Source organism: Nerophis lumbriciformis, linkage group LG29 (assembly GCF_033978685.3).
Source record: "Nerophis lumbriciformis linkage group LG29, RoL_Nlum_v2.1, whole genome shotgun sequence".
Taxonomy (NCBI): Eukaryota; Metazoa; Chordata; class Actinopteri; order Syngnathiformes; family Syngnathidae; genus Nerophis; species Nerophis lumbriciformis.
Genome location: NC_084576.2, coordinates 4,103,919 through 4,121,637, shown reverse-complemented (window position 1 = coordinate 4,121,637; position 17,719 = coordinate 4,103,919). Strand labels below are relative to the sequence as shown.

The 17,719-nt window shown below is 49.8% G+C and overlaps 1 protein-coding gene across 3 annotated transcripts; it reads left to right on the top strand.

Moving 5' to 3' along the window:
- Positions 1 to 1,269: 1,269 nt before the first annotated feature.
- arid4a (AT-rich interactive domain 4A) lies at positions 1,270 to 17,708 on the top strand. Of its 3 annotated transcripts, none has more exons than XM_061925176.2 (25): positions 1,270 to 1,383; positions 2,043 to 2,093; positions 2,176 to 2,286; positions 2,612 to 2,677; positions 2,758 to 2,848; positions 2,912 to 2,991; positions 3,060 to 3,160; positions 3,232 to 3,364; positions 3,506 to 3,585; positions 4,151 to 4,227; positions 4,300 to 4,469; positions 7,824 to 7,896; positions 7,960 to 8,054; positions 13,720 to 13,817; positions 14,113 to 14,341; positions 14,413 to 14,672; positions 14,801 to 14,983; positions 15,042 to 15,117; positions 15,183 to 15,327; positions 15,393 to 15,458; positions 15,532 to 16,587; positions 16,649 to 16,753; positions 16,812 to 16,928; positions 17,001 to 17,147; positions 17,212 to 17,708. In XM_061925176.2, the coding sequence occupies exons 2-25, from the start codon at positions 2,088 to 2,090 to the stop codon at positions 17,313 to 17,315; spliced, it is 3,669 nt and encodes a 1,222-aa protein (XP_061781160.2). In that variant the 5' UTR covers positions 1,270 to 1,383; positions 2,043 to 2,087; the 3' UTR covers positions 17,316 to 17,708. The 3 variants fall into 3 exon arrangements, with proteins under 3 accessions (XP_061781160.2, XP_061781161.2, XP_061781159.2); XM_061925177.2 differs by having other exon boundaries at positions 2,176 to 2,280; positions 15,180 to 15,327; positions 17,212 to 17,707; XM_061925175.2 differs by having other exon boundaries at positions 15,180 to 15,327; positions 17,212 to 17,706.
- The last annotated feature ends 11 nt before the right edge of the window (positions 17,709 to 17,719 follow it).

Genomic DNA, 17,719 nt, shown 5'->3' with positions numbered 1-17,719 from the left:
GACTGAGCATTTCATGGTAGCTTCTTTTATACCCAATCATGGGTATATTATACCTGTTCCCAATTAGCCTGTTCACCTGTTGGATGTTCCAAATATGTGTTTGATGAGCATGAGCTTTTTTGCCACTTGTGCCAGCTTTTTTGAAACATGTTGCAGGCAACAAATTCCAAATAAGATAATATTTGAAAATAAAGTTTTCCAGTTCGAACGTTAAATATCTTGTCTTTGCAGTCTATTCAATTGAATATAGGTTGAAAAGGATTTCAAAATCATTGTATTCTGTTTTTGTTTACAATTTACACAATGTGCCAACTTCAATGGTTTTGGTTTTGTAATAGGCTATATACATCCATTCTTGATTATATTACTTTAATCTGTGTTCACATAAAAAAAAGTATTTTGAAGGGTTTTGTATTAAGTTCTTAATATGATTATATTAAGGTATTATTTTAATATGATTATATTCAGGTATTACCTTCTTAATATGATTATATTCAGGTATTTTCTTAATATGATTATATTCAGGTATTATTATGTTAATATGATTATACTCAGGTATTATGATCTTAATATGATTATATGCAGGTATTATGTTCTTAATATGATTGTATTCAGGTATTATGTTCTTAATATGATTATATTCAGGTATTATTTCCTTAATATGATTATATTCAGGTATTATTATGTCATTAGTATGATTATATTGAGGTATTATGTTCTTAATATGATTATATTCAGGTATTCTTATCTTCTTAATATGATTGTATTCAGGTATTATGTTCTTAATATGATTATATTCAGGTATTATCTTAATATGATTATATTCAGGTATTATCTTCTTAATATGATTATATTCAGGTATTATGTGCTTAATATGATTATATTCAGGTATTATCTTCTTAATATGATTATATTCATGTATTAATATGCGCTTAATAGAAGTTGCGAATGACGTGTCCGCGTGACGTCACAGACTAAATGCGTTGAAGTGTGACAGCGTGTATTTTATGGACCGCACTCCAAAAGGAGCGCTATACGTATTGGGGCGTGGCTTCACTCCAACAAGGAAGCCCGCTCAGCCAATAGTGACGCCCGTTCCCGAAAAGCCCACCAATGCAGACAAAGTCATTGGCAAGCCGCTTCTTATCAGGAAGTGACGCCCACCAGTCGTCATTTCCCTTGTTGGCGCCGCGTTCGTATCGACCAATGCTAAACCCTGGAACGTTAAGACCAATAACAATCGCGAGATGGCTCAGCCAATCACATTACTTCTTTGCGAAACCCCTCCAGCCAATAGGATGTCGGGAAACACAGCTCGGGACTCAACAGCTTGTTGTTCGTGTATCGCTTCGCAGCCCGAACGAGAGGCAAGCGTCGTCGAATGTGAGTATAAAAATGTCCCTTCGTCCTCCGGGGCATGACCAAAGTATCCTAGCGTCAAAAGCGAGGACACTTGAGTTCCACACGAGGCCGTGTGGACGTGAGAAGATGTCCGCCTCGCAGCCTGTGAATTGAATGGCTTGTCTTTGTCAAAACACCAAATTGAAATCAATCTCTTCGCGTTTGTCCAATGTCACCGATAATGGCGCCGGTAACTGTCAACTCAGTCCCGCCGTTGTTGACACGGCTTGTTCGGCTTAGGTAACAAGACGCTTCAAATCTCCATTCGGTCAACAAACTGGGTAGCATGTTAGCATGCTAGCTAGCTTTAGCCGGGGAGCGGACCGAGAACCCCCGCACTTCTTTCTCGTATCCTCCGGACCTAGTTCTGCCGGGGGTTCGGCGGCGCTACGAGTACGTCCGTTCGTCCCCCCGCCTGGGCGTCGTTGGCAGGGGGAAGCGCGTTAAAGTTAGCCGAGCTAGCTTGAGCTGACATGGCGACGTACGTGATTCTTGGGAGCTCGCGGCGACGCGGGAAGCACAGCCCCGGCTCGTCTTGCTCAAGTGGTCCCTGCTAGCGGACTTGTGGTCCGCGGCAGGACGGGTAGGGTGAGCACTGGTGTTAGCTTAGCGCCACTTGACAACTTTGTTTATTGTCGCAGTGATCCACAAGCTCTCGAGCTGGACTCCCTCAAATAACAACAAAGATGAAGGTGAGTTTACTCTGACGTCATCAAGTTCCTTGGACTTCAATGGCCTTTAAACACAAGGTGTGTGTGTGTGTGTGTGAGACAGGCAGCAGACGAGCCTGCCTACCTGACCGTGGGGACGGACGTGAGCGCCAAGTACAGAGGAGCGTTCTGCGAGGCCAAGATCAAGACGGTGAAGAGGCTGGTGAAGGTAAAGGTGAGATGTCCGCACACGCCACCTTTTAACCTCTGTCCGCACACGCCGCCTGATTGTGGTGCAAGCGTCTCGACACCACGTCTGGTGGGTGCGCTTTGAAGTGCAGGCGTTAGCATGTTGCTGCTTTATGTTACGGACCCCCACTCCACAAAACTGAAGTGAGACACCAGCAACGCAAGCTTACTCTGGTTGGATGTCTACCTCCCGTTTGGTCGTCTACTTCCTGCAAACGTAGACCAGGCGCAGTCTTTGTCAGCAAACAACGCGTACGGCGTTCGGGAGCGGAACGTCTTGACTCCTCCCTATCTTGCTCTTTTACGTTCAGGTGACTCTGAAAGGTGAGGGCGCCAGTCAGGTGGTCCACGACGACCAGGTCAAAGGTCCACTGAGGGTAAGTGTCACCATGACGACAACGATTGCCGCTACGCTGATGACACGCCGCTCAGCACGTGTGTGTGTATTTTGGTGCAGGTGGGCTCCATTGTGGAGGTGAAGACTAATGAAGGTTCTTGTAGCGAGGCTGTCATCGGTAAACTGACTGACGCCAGCCTCTACACTGTTGGTAAGTTCACTTTGTCGTTTGTGTGCGTGTTTGTGTGTGACTGACCAAACTGGTGTGTTTCAGTGTTTGATGACGGCGACGAGAAGACGCTGCGCCGTACATCTTTGTGTCTGAAGGGCGAGCGCCACTTTGCCGAGAGCGAGGTGAGTGGGAGACGCTGCTTGCCGCCGGTCCTTCCGGCCCCCCTTCATCCTGGCCGTCTTCTCCTCAGACTTTGGACCAGCTGCCGCTCACCAACCCGGAGCACTTCGGCACCCCGGTCATCGGGAAGAAGTCCAACCGCAGCGGCCGGCGCTCCTCTTCGCAGGCGGCGTGAGTGTGGGCAGGAGAAGCGTGTGTGTGGGAGGATCAGGGCAAGGCGCTGATTGCTGGCTGTCCTTCAGGGCCGACGAGGAGAACCAGTCTTCGTCCAGCGAGGACGAGGAGGACGACCGCAGGAGACTGCACGACGAGCTGCTGGGGAAAGTTTGCAGCATCAAGACGGAGAGCGAGCCTGCGTCCTGGTACCTGGCTCTGGTAAAGCAAGCTGTGTGTGTTTGTTTTGTTTGTTTGTTTGTTTGTTTGTGTGTGTGTGTGTGTGTGTGTGTGTGTGTGTGTGTGTGTGTGTGTGTGTGTGTGAGTGTGTGAGAGAGAGAGATGACCATGTGATGTGTGCAGGTGGTGTCTCCTAGCTGCAACGATGAGCTGCTGGTGAAGAAGGATCAGTGTCTGGTTAGGTCCTTCCGTGACGGAAAGTTGTGAGTACATTTGTCCATCTCCTATGCTTCATGTTTTGTCGTCTTGCTTCATGTTTTGTCGTCTGCTTCCTGTTTTGTCGTCTGCTTCATGTTTTGTCGTCTGCTTCCTGTTTTGTCGTCTGCTTCCTGTTTTGTCGTCTTGCTTCCTGTTTAGTCGTCCGCTTCCTGTTTAGTCGTCCGCTTCCTGTTTAGTCGTCCGCTTCCTGTTTAGTCGTCCGCTTCCTGTTTAGTCGTCCGCTTCCTGTTTAGTCGTCCGCTTCCTTTTTAGTCGCCGCTTCCTTTTTAGTCGCCGCTGCCTGTTTAGTCGTCCGCTGCCTGTTTAGTCGTCCGCTTCCCGTTTTGTCGTCCGCTTCCTGTTTTGTCGTCTTGCTTTCTGTTGAGTCGTCCGCTTCCTCTTTTGTCGTAGTCTGCGTCCTTTTTAGTTGTCTGATTCCTGCTCGGTTGTCCATTTTCTGCTTGGTTTTTTGCTTTGTCGTCTACTTCCTGCTTGGTGGCAACTTCTGATGTCTACTTTCTGCTATGTGGTCTATGTCCTGGTTGGTCATCTACTTCCTGTTTTGCGCAGTCACACAGTAGCCAGGAGACACGTGCACCCCGTCAACTCCATAAACATCAACAAGTCAGACCTTTCCCACATACCTGGTGAGGCTTTACCTTCCCACAATGCACCGGAAGCTCGTCCCCCTTCATCTCACTCTCACATCTCCCCCGTAGGCTTTGCAGCGGCCCAGACGTTTGCCAGGCGCCGGACAATCCCCGACGCTTGGAAGATGGACATGAGCCAGATTCTGGAGTCCTCGTCCAGCGACGAGGAGGACAAAGGCAGCGAAGAGGAGGAGTTGGACGAGGAGCAGGAGAAGAGGAAGAAGCTCATGAAGGAAGAGGTAACAGTGATACTGAAACCTCGGTTACCGTTGTAACAGCATGCGCCAACAGTTGGCAGGAAATGACGTAGTGACAATCAGGTCCTCCGTTACAGGTGGCGTAGTAACAGTTGCTAGCAAAACATTTGAACGACTAAAGATATTCACCAGCAGCTAGCTTATGTTAGCATTATTGTTGTAATATGTGAAGTGAATTATATTTATATAGCGCTTTTCTCTAGTGACTCAAAGCGCTTTACATAGGGAAACCCAATATCTAAGTTACATTTTCAAACCAGTGTGGGTGGCACTGGGAGCAGGTGGGTAAATTGTCTTGCCCAAAGACACAACGGCAGTGACTAGGTTGGCTGAAGTGGGGATCCAACCTGGAACCCTCAAGTTGCTGGCACGGCCACTCTACCAACCGAGCTATACCGCCCCAATAATGTAACAATGCTAGCTAACGTTAGCTCTCCACATGGCTCTCATGAGCTAGCAACACACAAAGCACATGCGAGGTGCAGGCGTAGTTACCGTATTTTCCGCACTATAAGCCGCCCCGGGTTATTAGCCGCACCTTCAATGAATGGCATATTTCAAAACTTTGTTCACCTATAAGCCGCCCCGGGTTATAAGCCGCGCCTATGCTGCGCTAAAGGGAATGTCAAAAAAACAGTCAGATAGGTCAGTTAAACTTTAATAATATATTACAAACCAGCGTTCTAACAACTCTGTTCACCCCCAAAATGTAATGTGCAAATGTGCAATCACAAAAATAGTAACACTCAAATTAGTGCAGAGCAATAGCAACATCAATAACTCAACGTTGCTCGAACGTTAATGTCACGCAACACACAAAATAAACATTTAAAGCTCACTTTCTGAAATTATTCCTCATCCATAAATCCCTCGAATTCTTCTTCAGTGTCTGAATTAACAAGTTGGGCGAATACGGCATCCAAAATGGATGAGTCAGAGTCAGTGTCGCTGTTGTTGTCCAGCAGTTCCGTGAATCCTGCCTTCCGGAAAGCTCGGACCACAGTTGAGACCAGTATATCCGCCCAGGCATTTACAATCCACTGGCAGATGTTGGCGTATGTCGTCCGGCGCTGTCTCCCTGTCTTAGTGGCGCAGGTCATCTTGTTGCTTCCTCTACCTACGCACCATTTATGTTCAATTCTCTTGCTGCTGCTCTATTTCCGTGTTCTACTGCGTGACTTATTGCCTTGAGTTTCAATTCTGCGTTGTACGCGTGTCTCTTAATAAGAGCCATTTTGTGGTCTTTACAGATGTAAACACACAAATGAAATGAAACGTAATATCCGCGCGCTTCTTCTTCTACGGGGGCGGGTGCTTACCTTGGCGGTTGCTTACCGTAGAAGAAGAAGCGCTTCCTCTTCTACGGGGAAAAAAGATGGCGGCTGTTTACCGTAGTTGCGAGACCTAAACTTTATGAAAATGAATCTTAATATTAATCCATATATAAAGCGCACCGGGTTATAAGCCGCACTGTCAGCTTTTGAGAAAATTTGTGGTTTTTAGGTGCGGCTAATAGTGCGGAAAATACGGTACATGTTTGCAGCACAACAACGTGACTATTCACCATCAACATCCTATCTTTACTTGTTGAAATGAAGTGGCCCGTGAGCTAGCATGTCACCAGAGCAGCGATACTGTGTGCACGAGATGCACAGAGGGTTGATATCTAGTGCATACATGGAGTATGTATGGAGTTAGTATAAAACGACATGAGAATGAAAGGCTTGAAACCCGTACTCGCACACCTTTTGTTTGTTTTAGTCGCACAATCTATTATCATGCTGTTACAAACAATTCTTGGAAATATAAGCACGTAGTTTAAATGTTATGTCGATACTGTTACACGGTCAACAACACTCACTTCCCCATCAGCAACAATGCTAATCGAGCAGACTTTGTCAGAGCCAACAACGATTACTTTGGGAAAATGATGATCCAGAACCTTAGATTTTTGAGGCCGAACACTAAGAGGATGAGCAATAAGTTAAAGAAGTTGACTGCTACCCGGCGGATGCAGCTTTATTGTGACACTGTAGCATTAGCATCATTGCTAGGTGCTAAACATACAAACTAACCCTAACACTCTTGCTGGGATGCTGACCGACGGGACGCTCACATAATTCTGTTTAGATGAATAATTAATCACAGTCCTTACGAAGGGTTTAAAAAAGTTGCCACAACTAGCGCCTTTTTTCACCACCTCGGGGGATGCGAAAGTGGACCAGCCTGTGGGTCCATGGCCACATTTGTCTACTAGCAGGTGAGAGATGCATTAATTATAATCTAGAATTTACTTTTAGCAAGTTTGAGACCAGCAGAAGCAGCCGTCTGCTCAGTGTGTCAACAATAGCAGCGTAAGCTAGCATTAGCTCACTGCTATCAATGCGTCGCTAAAATAGTCCTTATAATAATATCACTCATAGTTGGTTAATTTTCAGGTCACGACATGTAAATGGAGTATTGTCGATGCTTTCTGGATGTTTTAGAGAGTATAATGAGAGGACCCTCCAACTGTTGACTCGATTGTAACATATTTATTTACACGTAAGAATGCATTAAAACATGTTCTGGTCTTACATAAGGATTATGAATGATAACAGCACATCTCTTCACAATGTTTGCGTATTTCCACTATGATCCATAATTGTTTCCAAACAGTGTCTGTGACAGGGCAGTAAAACGGAGAATCAACCAAAACAGAAGTCATGGTCATGGATCCACTAGCTGCGCAAGCTAGCTCTCCAATCAGCTAAACAGACTCAATAACTCCATGTTTGGTGAATTTACTGAGGAATTTGTGAAACAGAAACAATACAAAAAGAATGCCATTGTAAGTTAATAATACTAACACAGACACTCGTAAGTGTGTTAGCATATTAGCTAATGCTAACGATGCTCGCTTGATTACATTATGATAGCACGTACAAATATGCATGAAAACACTCCTACAGACATCACACATGGGACTGTTTATTAATAAGTAAGAATTGTTTTAGTTGTATTGTAAAACTTACAAACAAAGCTTGGAGTGATGATTGAAGAATCCATACGAGTAGGAACGCTATGGACGGCTAGTAGACTACTTCCGGTTGAAAGCACTAAATGGAAGGACACTACAGCACTCGTCCAAAAGAAGGCACCATAGCACAAACAATAACACACCTTTTCAGTGTGTTAAAAAAAAAAGAGTTTTATTACGCTCTTCAGTGAAGTCAAATCCATGAATTATCAGCCCTGTTTTATAAGCACCAGGGTTGAAAGCGTAGGAAGAAAGTTGCGGCTCATGGTCTATGACAATGGTTACTTTTGACTGACACATTTAACGTGTGTGCGCAGCCAGAGGAGGAGGCGGACCCAGATGAGCGGGATCACTTCCTGCAGCAACTGTACAAGTTCATGGAGGACCGAGGTGAGACCTCCACCACCATGATGATCATCTTTGAAGCTTTCTAACCACGTGTGTCCGCTGCAGGGACGCCCATCAACAAGCCTCCAGTTCTGGGTTACAAGGACTTGAATCTGTTCAAACTCTTCCGCCTGGTCTACCAACACGGGGGCTGTCGCAAGGTAACGTCCTCACGCGGCTCATGAAAGACCAGCGTGAGGTATCCACACACCAGTCACATGGTGTGTGGATACACACCATGTGACTGCACGTCCGTTCTGGCCAGTGAGACGTTCTGTAGATACAAGACAAGGAACCAGTGAACGCCTTTGGTCTTTTAAACACTATTAATGTAGCAACACTATTTGTCACCCGTCCCTCTACTAATTTGTGTGTGTGTGTGTATAATTAGCTTTGTGTGTGAAGCAGGAACCCTGATGTGACTTTAGTGACACTTGTGTCCTGTAACACTTGTGTGTTTGCAACTACACTCGCCACTAGTAGGCGCCTGGTTCTTCTGTGTTGGAGCGTCCACTTGCTGGAAGTCCAAATTGATGTTTGAGACTGGTGAGGGTACTCCAACACGGAACAACATGAGTGGGTGAACTAGTGGTGAGTGGAGTTGCAGACACACAAATCTGTTAACACTTTCACATTGCTACACACACCTTACATGCAAAAGTCATGTGTCAAAAGACAGCCAATCTTGGTTCACACAAATCTGAATACACACACACTTTTTTTGCACTGATCGAAATACAGAGATTTTATTTCTTTTACACGTCCAGATCAAAATATTAAAAAAAAAATCGCACATTGAAATACAGACAGGTTTTTTTTTATCACACACTGGTTGAGATACAGACACACAAATTAAAACACACACACACATGAATCTTGATTACACGCACAGATTGAGATACAGACACACAAATTAAAACCCACACTCATTGATTTGATTACACACACAGATTGAGATATAAACACACAAATTAAAACACGTGCACATTGATCTGATTACACACACACAGATTGAGATACAAACACAAAACACGCACACAGGGATCTGATTACACACAGATTGAGATACACATGCAAATTAAAACCTGCACTCATGGATTTGATTACACATACAGATTGAGATACAGACACACAAATTAAAACACACACACGCACACACACACACGCACGCATGAATCTGATTACACACACAGATTGAGATACAGACACACAAATTAAAACGTGCACATGGATCTGATTACACACAGATTGAGATACAGACACACAAATTAAAACCTGCACTCATGGATCCGATTACACACGGATTGAGATAAAGACACACACATTAAAACCTGCACTCATGGATCTGATTACACACAGATTGAGATACAGACACACAAATTAAAACACGTACACATGGATCTGATTACACACACACATTGAGATACAGACACAAAAATTAAAACCTGCACTCATGGATCTGATTAGATTGAGATACAGACACACAAATTAAAACCTGCACTCATGGATCTGATTAGATTGAGATAGACGCACAAATTAAAACCCGCACTCATCGATCTGGTTACACACACAGATTGAGATACAGACACACAAATTAAAACACACACACATGGATCTGATTACACACACAGATTAAGATACAGACACACAAATTAAAACCTGCACTCATGGACCCGGTTAGATTGAGATACAGACACAAATTAAAACCCACACTCATGGATTTGATTACACAAACAGATTAAAATACAGACATCCATCCATCCATCTATCTTCTTCCGCTTATCTGAGGTCGGGTCGCGGGGGCAGCAGCCTAAGCAGGGAAGCCCAGACTTCCCTCTCCCCAGCCACTTCGTCCAGCCCCTCCCGGGGGATCCCGAGGCGTTCCCAGGCCAGCCGGGAGACATAGTCTTCCCAACGTGTCCTGGGTCTTCCTCGTGGCCTCCTACCGGTCGGACGTGCCCTAAACACCTCCCTAGGGAGGCGCTCGGGTGGCATCTTGACCAGATGCCCAAACCACCTCATCTGGCTCCTCTCGATGTGGAGGAGCAGCGGCTTTACTTTGAGCTCCCCCCGGATGACAGAGCTTCTCACCCTATCTCTAAGGGAGAGCCCCGCCACCCGGCGGAGGAAACTCATTTCGGCCGCTTGTATCCGTGATCTTGTCCTTTCGGTCATAACCCAAAGCTCATGACCATAGGTGAGGATGGGAACGTAGATCGACCGGTAAATTGAGAGCTTTGCCTTCCGGCTCAGCTCCTTCTTCACCACAACGGATCGATACAGCGTCCGCATTACTGAAGACGCCGCACCGATCCGCCTGTCGATCTCACGATCCACTCTTCCCTCACTCGTGAACAAGACTCCGAGGTACTTGAACTCCTCCACTTGGGGCAAGATCTCCTCCCCAACCCGGAGATGGCACTCTACCCTTTTCCGGGCGAGAACCATGGACTCGGACTTGGAGGTGCTGATTCTCATCCCAGTCGCTTCACACTCAGCTGCGAACCGATCCAGTGAGAGCTGAAGATCCTGGCTAGATGAAGCCATCAGGACCACATCATCTGCAAAAAGCAGAGACCTAATCCTGCAACCACCAAACCGAATCCCCTCAACGCCTTGACTGCGCCTAGAAATTCTGTCCATAAAAGTTATGAACAGAATCGGTGACAAAGGGCAGCCTTGGCGGAGTCCAACCCTCACTGGAAACGTGTCCGACTTACTGCCGGCAATGCGAACCAAGCTCTGACACTGATCATACAGGGAGCGGACCGCCACAATCAGACAGTCCGAAACCCCATACTCTCTGAGCACTCCCCACAGGACTTCCCGAGGGACACGGTCGAATGCCTTCTCCAAGTCCACAAAGCACATGTAGACTGGTTGGGCAAACTCCCATGCACCCTCAAGGACCCTGCCGAGAGTATAGAGCTGGTCCACAGTTCCACGATCAGGACGAAAACCACACTGTTCCTCCTGAATCCGAGGTTCGACTATCCGGCGTAGCCTCCTCTCCAGTATACCTGAATAGACCTTACCGGGAAGGCTGAGGAGTGTGATCCCACGATAGTTAGAACACACCCTCCGGTTCCCCTTCTTAAAGAGAGGAACCACCACCCCGGTCTGTCAATCCAAAGGTACTTCCCCCGATGTCCACGCGACGCTGCAGAGTCTTGTCAACCAAGACAGCCCCAGAGCATCCAGAGCCTTAAGGAACTCCGGGCAGGTCTCATCCACCCCTGGGGCCTTGCCACCGAGGAGCTTTTTAACTACCTCAGCAACCTCAGCCCCAGAAATAGGAGAGCCCACCACAGATTCCCCAGGACTGCTTCCTCATAGGAAGACATGTTGGTGGGATTGAGGAGGTCTTCGAAGTATTCCCTCCACCGATCCACAACTTCCGCAGTCGAGGTCAGCAGAACACCATCCGCACCATACACGGTTTTGGTAGTGCACTGCTTCCCCTTCCTGAGGCGGCGGATGGTGGTCCAGAATCGCTTCGAAGCCGTCTGGAAGTCGTTTTCCATGGCTTCCCCGAACTCCTCCCATGTCCGAGTTTTTGCGACCGCTGAAGCCGCACACCGCTTGGCCTGTCGGTACCTGTCCGCTTCCTCAGGAGTCCCATGAGCCAAAAGAACCCGATAGGACTCCTTCTTCAGCTTGACGGCATCCCTCACCGCCGGTGTCCACCAACGGGTTCTAGGATTACCGCCACGACAGGCACCAACTACCTTGCGGCCACAGCTCCAATCAGCCGCCTCGACAATAGAGGTGCGGAACATGGTCCACTCGGACTCAATGTCCAGCACCTCCCTCGTGACATGTTCAAAGTTCTTCCGGAGGTGGGAATTGAAACTCTCTCTGACAGGAGACTCTGCCAGACGTTCCCAGCAAACCCTCACAATGCGTTTGGGCCTGCCATGTCTGTCCGGCATCCTCCCCCAACATCGCAGCCAACTCACCACCAAGTGGTGATCGGTAGAAAGCTCCGCCCCTCTCTTCACCCGAGTGTCCAAAACATGAGGCCGCAAATCCGATGACACAACTACAAAGTCGATCATAGAACTGCGGCCTAGGGTGTCCTGATGCCAAGTGCACATATGGACACCCTTATGCTTGAACATGGTGTTCGTTATGGACAATCCGTGACGGGCACAAAAGTCCAATAACAAAACACCACTCGGGTTCAGATCCGGGCGGCCATTCTTCCCAATCACGCCTCTCCAGGTTTCACTGTCATTGCCAATATGAGCGTTGAAGTCCCCCAGTAGAACGAGGGAATCACCCGGGGGAGCACCCTCAAGTACTCCCTCGAGTGAATCCAAAAAGGGTGGGTACTCTGAGCTGCTGTTTGGCGCGTAAGCGCAAACAACAGTCAGGACCCGTCCCCCCACCCGAAGGCGGAGGGAAGCTACCCTCTCGTCCACCGGGTTGAACTCCAACATGCAGGCTCTGAGCCGGGGGGAAACAAGAATTGCCACCCCAGCCCGTCGCCTCTCACTGCTGGCAACGCCAGAGTGGAAGAGAGTCCAGTCCCTCTCGAGAGAACTGGTTCCGGAGCCCTTGCTGTGCGTCGAGGTGAGTCCGACTATATCCAACCGGAACTTCTCTACCTCGCGCACTAGCTCAGGCTCCTTCCCCCCCAGCGAGGTGACGTTCCACGTCCCAAGAGCTAGCTTCTGTAACCGAGGATCGGACCGCCAAGTGCCCTGCTTTCGGCTGCCGCCCAGCTCACATTTCACCCGACCTCTATGGCCCCTGCTATGGGTGGTGAGCCCATTGGAGGGGGGACCCACGTTGCCTCTTCGGGCTGTGCCCGGCCGGGCCCCATGGGGACAGGCCCGGCCACCAGGCGCTCGCCATCGTGCCCCAACTCCGGGCCTGGCTCCGGAGGGGGACCCCGTGACCCGCGTCCGGGCGAGGGAAATCTGAGTCTCGGTTCTTGCATTTCCATAGAAATCTTCGAGCTGCTCTTTGTCCGATCCCTCACCTAGGACCTGTTTGTCTTGGGAGACCCTACCAGGGGGCATGGAAGCCCCCGGACAACATAGCTCCTAGGATCATTGGGACACGCAAACTCCTCTACCACGGTAAGGTGGCAGCTCAGAGAGGAGTACGCACACTAGGATCTGATTGCACATACAGATTGAGATAGACACACAAATTAAAACCTGCACTCATGCATCTGATTAGATTGAGATATAGACACACACATTAAAACCCGCACTCATGGATCTTATTACACACACAGATTGAGATACAGACACACAAATTAAAACACGCACACATGGATCTGATTACACACACAGATTGAGATACAGACACACAGATTGAGATACAGACACACAAATAAACACGCACACATGGATCTGATTACACACACAGATTGAGATACAGACACACAAATTAAAACCTGCACTCGATCTGATTACACACACAGATTGTGATACAGACACACAAATTAGTACACGGACATGTGAATGGGATTACAGACGCACAAATGCATTTGCAAATAGTTATTCTACAATAATACTTGTATTTGTAGTGACAACATCCCTGACAGACACACGCACACAAGTCTCACTCAACACCCCCAAATAGCTATCCAGGATATGCCTGTAATATGGTTCTCTGATGTTGGACCTCCAGAATCAGCATGTCCTCGTCCATGGTGTCAACAGGGTGAAACTTCTTGTCAACATCTCTGACACCTTAGTGTTTGTTTTTTTAAAGTAAACCCGATCATTTCCTTTGTGTTTGTACATGACTTTTTCCTAACAAGAAGCGCTGTGTATATTCAATTACTTTATCTTTGGGCATCTTGGTCAGATTGAGAGCGGCACGGTGTGGAAGCAGGTCTACATGGATTTGGGCATTCCTATCCTCAACTCTGCTGCGTCCTACAACGTGAAGACGGCCTACAGGAAGTATGTTTGTCGCTATCAACGTGAACAAAACTACTAAGGACAGACAGGAGGTGGCATTATACTCATACAAAACTACTAAGGACAGCCAGTAAAGGACATCATACTCATACAAAACTACTAAGGAGAGACAGGAAGTGACATATTACTCAAACTAAAGACAGACAGGAAGTGACATAATACTCATACAAAATTACTAAGGACAACCAGGAAGTGACATAATACTCTTACAAAACTACTAAGGTCAGCCAAGAAGTGACCTAATACTCATACAAAACTATATGAAATTACGTCACAGGTACTTGTACGGGTTTGAGGAGTACTGCCGCTCCGCCTGCATCACCTTCAGGACTATCCATCACAACAACCCACGCCCCCCCAAACTGCAGGGCATTCTCAGGACGACGAGGGCTGAGCTCAGCTTGCCTGTGGTGAAGGTGGAGCCTGTATCTGACAAAGGCGTGGAGGCAGAGTCAGAGAATGAAAGTGACAAGGAGGAGCTGAAGGAGAGACAGACGTCGCCAAGGGTGAGACGGGTAAAACATGGCAACTGCGCAGCCAGCAGCCGCCGTAACAGACTCCATCTTGTTTGTCACAGGGACGGAGGCGATGTGGCGGTATAGCGCCCAAGATGGACACGCCCACCAGACCTGACAAGGCAGGAGAGGAAAACAGCGACGAGCCAAGGAGGCGCAGCAGCCGACACCTAGACGAGTCTGAGAGGGGCTCTGAGGAGGAGGAGGAGGAGGAGGAGGAGGAGGAGGATGATGTAGAAGAAGATGAGGATGATGATGATGAAGATGATGAAATCGAGGAGGAGGAAGCGGAGAATGAGCACGAGAGGAGGCGTGTCCACAGGTTGAAGTTATTTTGCTTGTCACATATGTCCATTGTTTGTTCTCTGTCAAACACACCATCAGCAGCTTGTCCCTGTGCTCATCCGCCATTTGAACTACTTTGTTGACATCCACGCTCTCGCTGTGAAGGGGCGGTGAGGAGGAGGACGACGACGAGGACGACGAGGACGACGACTCGGTGACGGGGACCAAGGTGCGGGTGAAATACGGCCGAGGGAAAACGCAGAAGATCTACGAGGCACACATCAAGAAAACGGACACGGACAACGGCGAGCACTTCTACCTGGTGCACTACTACGGCTGGAACGTCAGGTGAGCGCACGCCCACGCGGCCCACACCTGCACGCCCTAACGTGCATGTGCCACGCAGGTACGACGAGTGGGTGAAGGCAGACCGCATCCTCTGGCCCGCCGAGAAAGGATCCAGGAAGAGGAGCAGGAAGAAGGTGAGCGACCACCGTGTCACTTCCTGTCCGCTTGCTCAATGACCTTTCACCCACATGACAAGGAGGACGTGGACGAGGTGACGCTGAAACCCTCCGGAGCCAAACGAGGTCGTCCTCAGCTCAGGACCACGCCCCCCAAGATGGTGAGCAACGAGGGGCGTGCCAACGGCAAGGGCCTGCGTACGGAGTCCAACATGGCCAACGGAGACAGTAAGACCCGCTTTCTCGTCACATGGACAGCAACAGGAAGTCAATGCATGACATTTCCTCTCCAGACGCCACGCGCGGCCGCAGGACCAGGAGGACGTCGGGCGTATACGACTCAGAGGCCACGTCTAACGGTAAGCCCCGCCCCTTCCTTCCTGTCGCCGGCCGGCACCTTGGGCGCTAACGTGGTCGCCGTTCTCCCCGCAGAGGATTCTGGGAACTCATCGGTAGAAAGCGAGCCGGAGGAGCCGCCCGACAAGAAGCTGTCGCCGTGGCATGGGAGGCCCGTCGACAGCGCTCTCAAGGAAGAAGCGGAGGAGGCGGAGTTAAGTCAGCATCCCAGCACGCCGCCATGTCCCAGCGTGCCTCAAGAGGATGCCATGAAAGTCGTCAGCAAAACAGAAGAGGGGGAGGAGCCTGTAGAGGAAGTGGTCCCACAGGACGAGGACTTGTCTGTGGCACAGGAAGTGGTCCCCAAGACGCCGCCTACTGCACAGGAAGTGCCTGCCCACTCCTCCCCGCAGCCCGAGAAGGCCCCGGAGGCGTCCCCTCCCCCGCCTGCAGAGGTAGAAGTGGAAGATGTCAAGGGTGCACCTTTGTCCCCTCCGATCCCCAAAGGGCACCGGGCCACCTGTGAGGCTCCTCCCACCACCCCCTTGTGCCCCTCCCCCGTACCGCCACGTGGCGTCATGAAAAGACCTGACGAGCCCATGGTGGTCCTCCACTGCCTCCCTTTGCAGCACCTCCACCCAGAGCCGCCCGCTGCCACCTCCGACACGGACTCTGCCAGCGAGGAGGAGGAGGAGGAGGAGGAGGAGGAAGAAGAGGAGGAGGAGGAGGAGTCAGGCACCAAGAACCACCCTGACAGGAAGCAGGAAGAGGTAAGCCCCGCCTCCCCCAAATCTTCAGCTACGCCACCCAAGATGTCCCCTGGAAGTCCTGCCAGACCCCTCCCATCACCACTCCGCCGCACCGAGGCAGAGGAGGAGGGGCCAGCTGGGACGCCGCCGCAGTCTCCCAAGGCTCTCGGCCCCAGCCCCGGTGAGGAGCCGCAGATGGGCCCCGACGCGCTGGTTTGTCACGAAGTGGACCTGGACGACCCGGACGACAAGGACAAGCCCGGCCCTCCCTTGGAGCCTCCCCAGCACCCCTTTCTCCCTGCCGGCCACCGCCCCGAGACCCCTGAGCCGGAGGTGGGCGGAGTCACCAAAGACGGGGACGCACACTCCACTCCCGATGTGGATGCATCGCTGGAGACCAGAGGTAGGTGTTGCACTCCCCCGCCCCCTTTGTGGCACTAACCCTGTGACCTTTGACCCCTCAGGGCAGAAAAGGCTGCCTGAGTGCGATGCCAGCCCCTCGGCCAAGAAGCACAAGCGCAACCACAAGCGAGCCAACACGCCCGCCAAGGCGGACAAGAACGGCACAGGTAGGCGCGCCACGCTACGTCATTGATGTCACTTCCTGACAAGACTCCTCATCCTCAGGCCACAGCAGCGACAGCGAGGACCAGTCTGGTCTCTCGTCCCTGTCCAAGCCCAGCAAGTCTCCCACGCCACACGCCAAAGACAAGCACGGTTCTTACAAGTGGACCTTCCAGCTTGGTAAGACACGCACGCACGCACGCACGCACGCACGCATGCACGCGGCGGCCACTGAAGGCGTGTCCTCCGCAGACCAGCTGGACAGCATGACGAGCAGCCAGAGGATCTCCTTCCTGCAGGACAAGCTGCAGGAGATCAGGAAGTACTACATGAGCCTCAAGTCCGAGGTGGCGTCCATCGACAGGCGCAGGAAGAGGCTAAAAAAGAAGGAGCGAGAAGGTAGGCGGAGCCAACTTCAAAGCCGCGGGTGCAGCTGACTCTCGTGTGCTTGTTTGTGTCCCAGTGTCCAACACCACGCCGTCCACCTCCTCGGGCTCCTCGGACACGGCCATGAGCCCGTCCTCCGCCTCGCCAGCTCAGAGCACGGTGGCTGTGGAGTGCAGGTGATGACACGCCCAGGCCACGCCCCTTCCCAGAGACACCATTGACTCTTCAAACATGGCTGACTTCTTGCCGGGGGGTCAAAGGTGAACTGCAGGAGCCATTATGCAAATGAGATATCTGCTTCTTCAACTACAAAGTAAAAAAAGTTGTTTTTTTTCAACTTTTTTATGGAATTAGAGCTTCTATTTTGGTTAAAAAGATGAAATATCAGATTGTGTTCAACATTTGGCAGACAAAATGGTTCCTGACCTCAGCGCCGCTCCACTTCCTGTTTTGTACATAAGCCGTGTGCAGACCACCTTGTAAAGATTTATAGTATTTTTAAGAGAACACTTTGTACGCGTTTGTTGCTGGGCCACACACACACACACACACACACACACACACCATATGGCCACAGCACTGGT

Bases quoted from the DNA above. Each gene is read 5' to 3' on its own strand.
- arid4a (XM_061925175.2), top strand. The intron at 14,342-14,412 runs GTGAGACGGGTA...TGTTTGTCACAG, and splicing joins AGAGACAGACGTCGCCAAGG to GGACGGAGGCGATGTGGCGG. The intron at 16,754-16,811 runs GTAGGCGCGCCA...CCTCATCCTCAG, and splicing joins GGCGGACAAGAACGGCACAG to GCCACAGCAGCGACAGCGAG.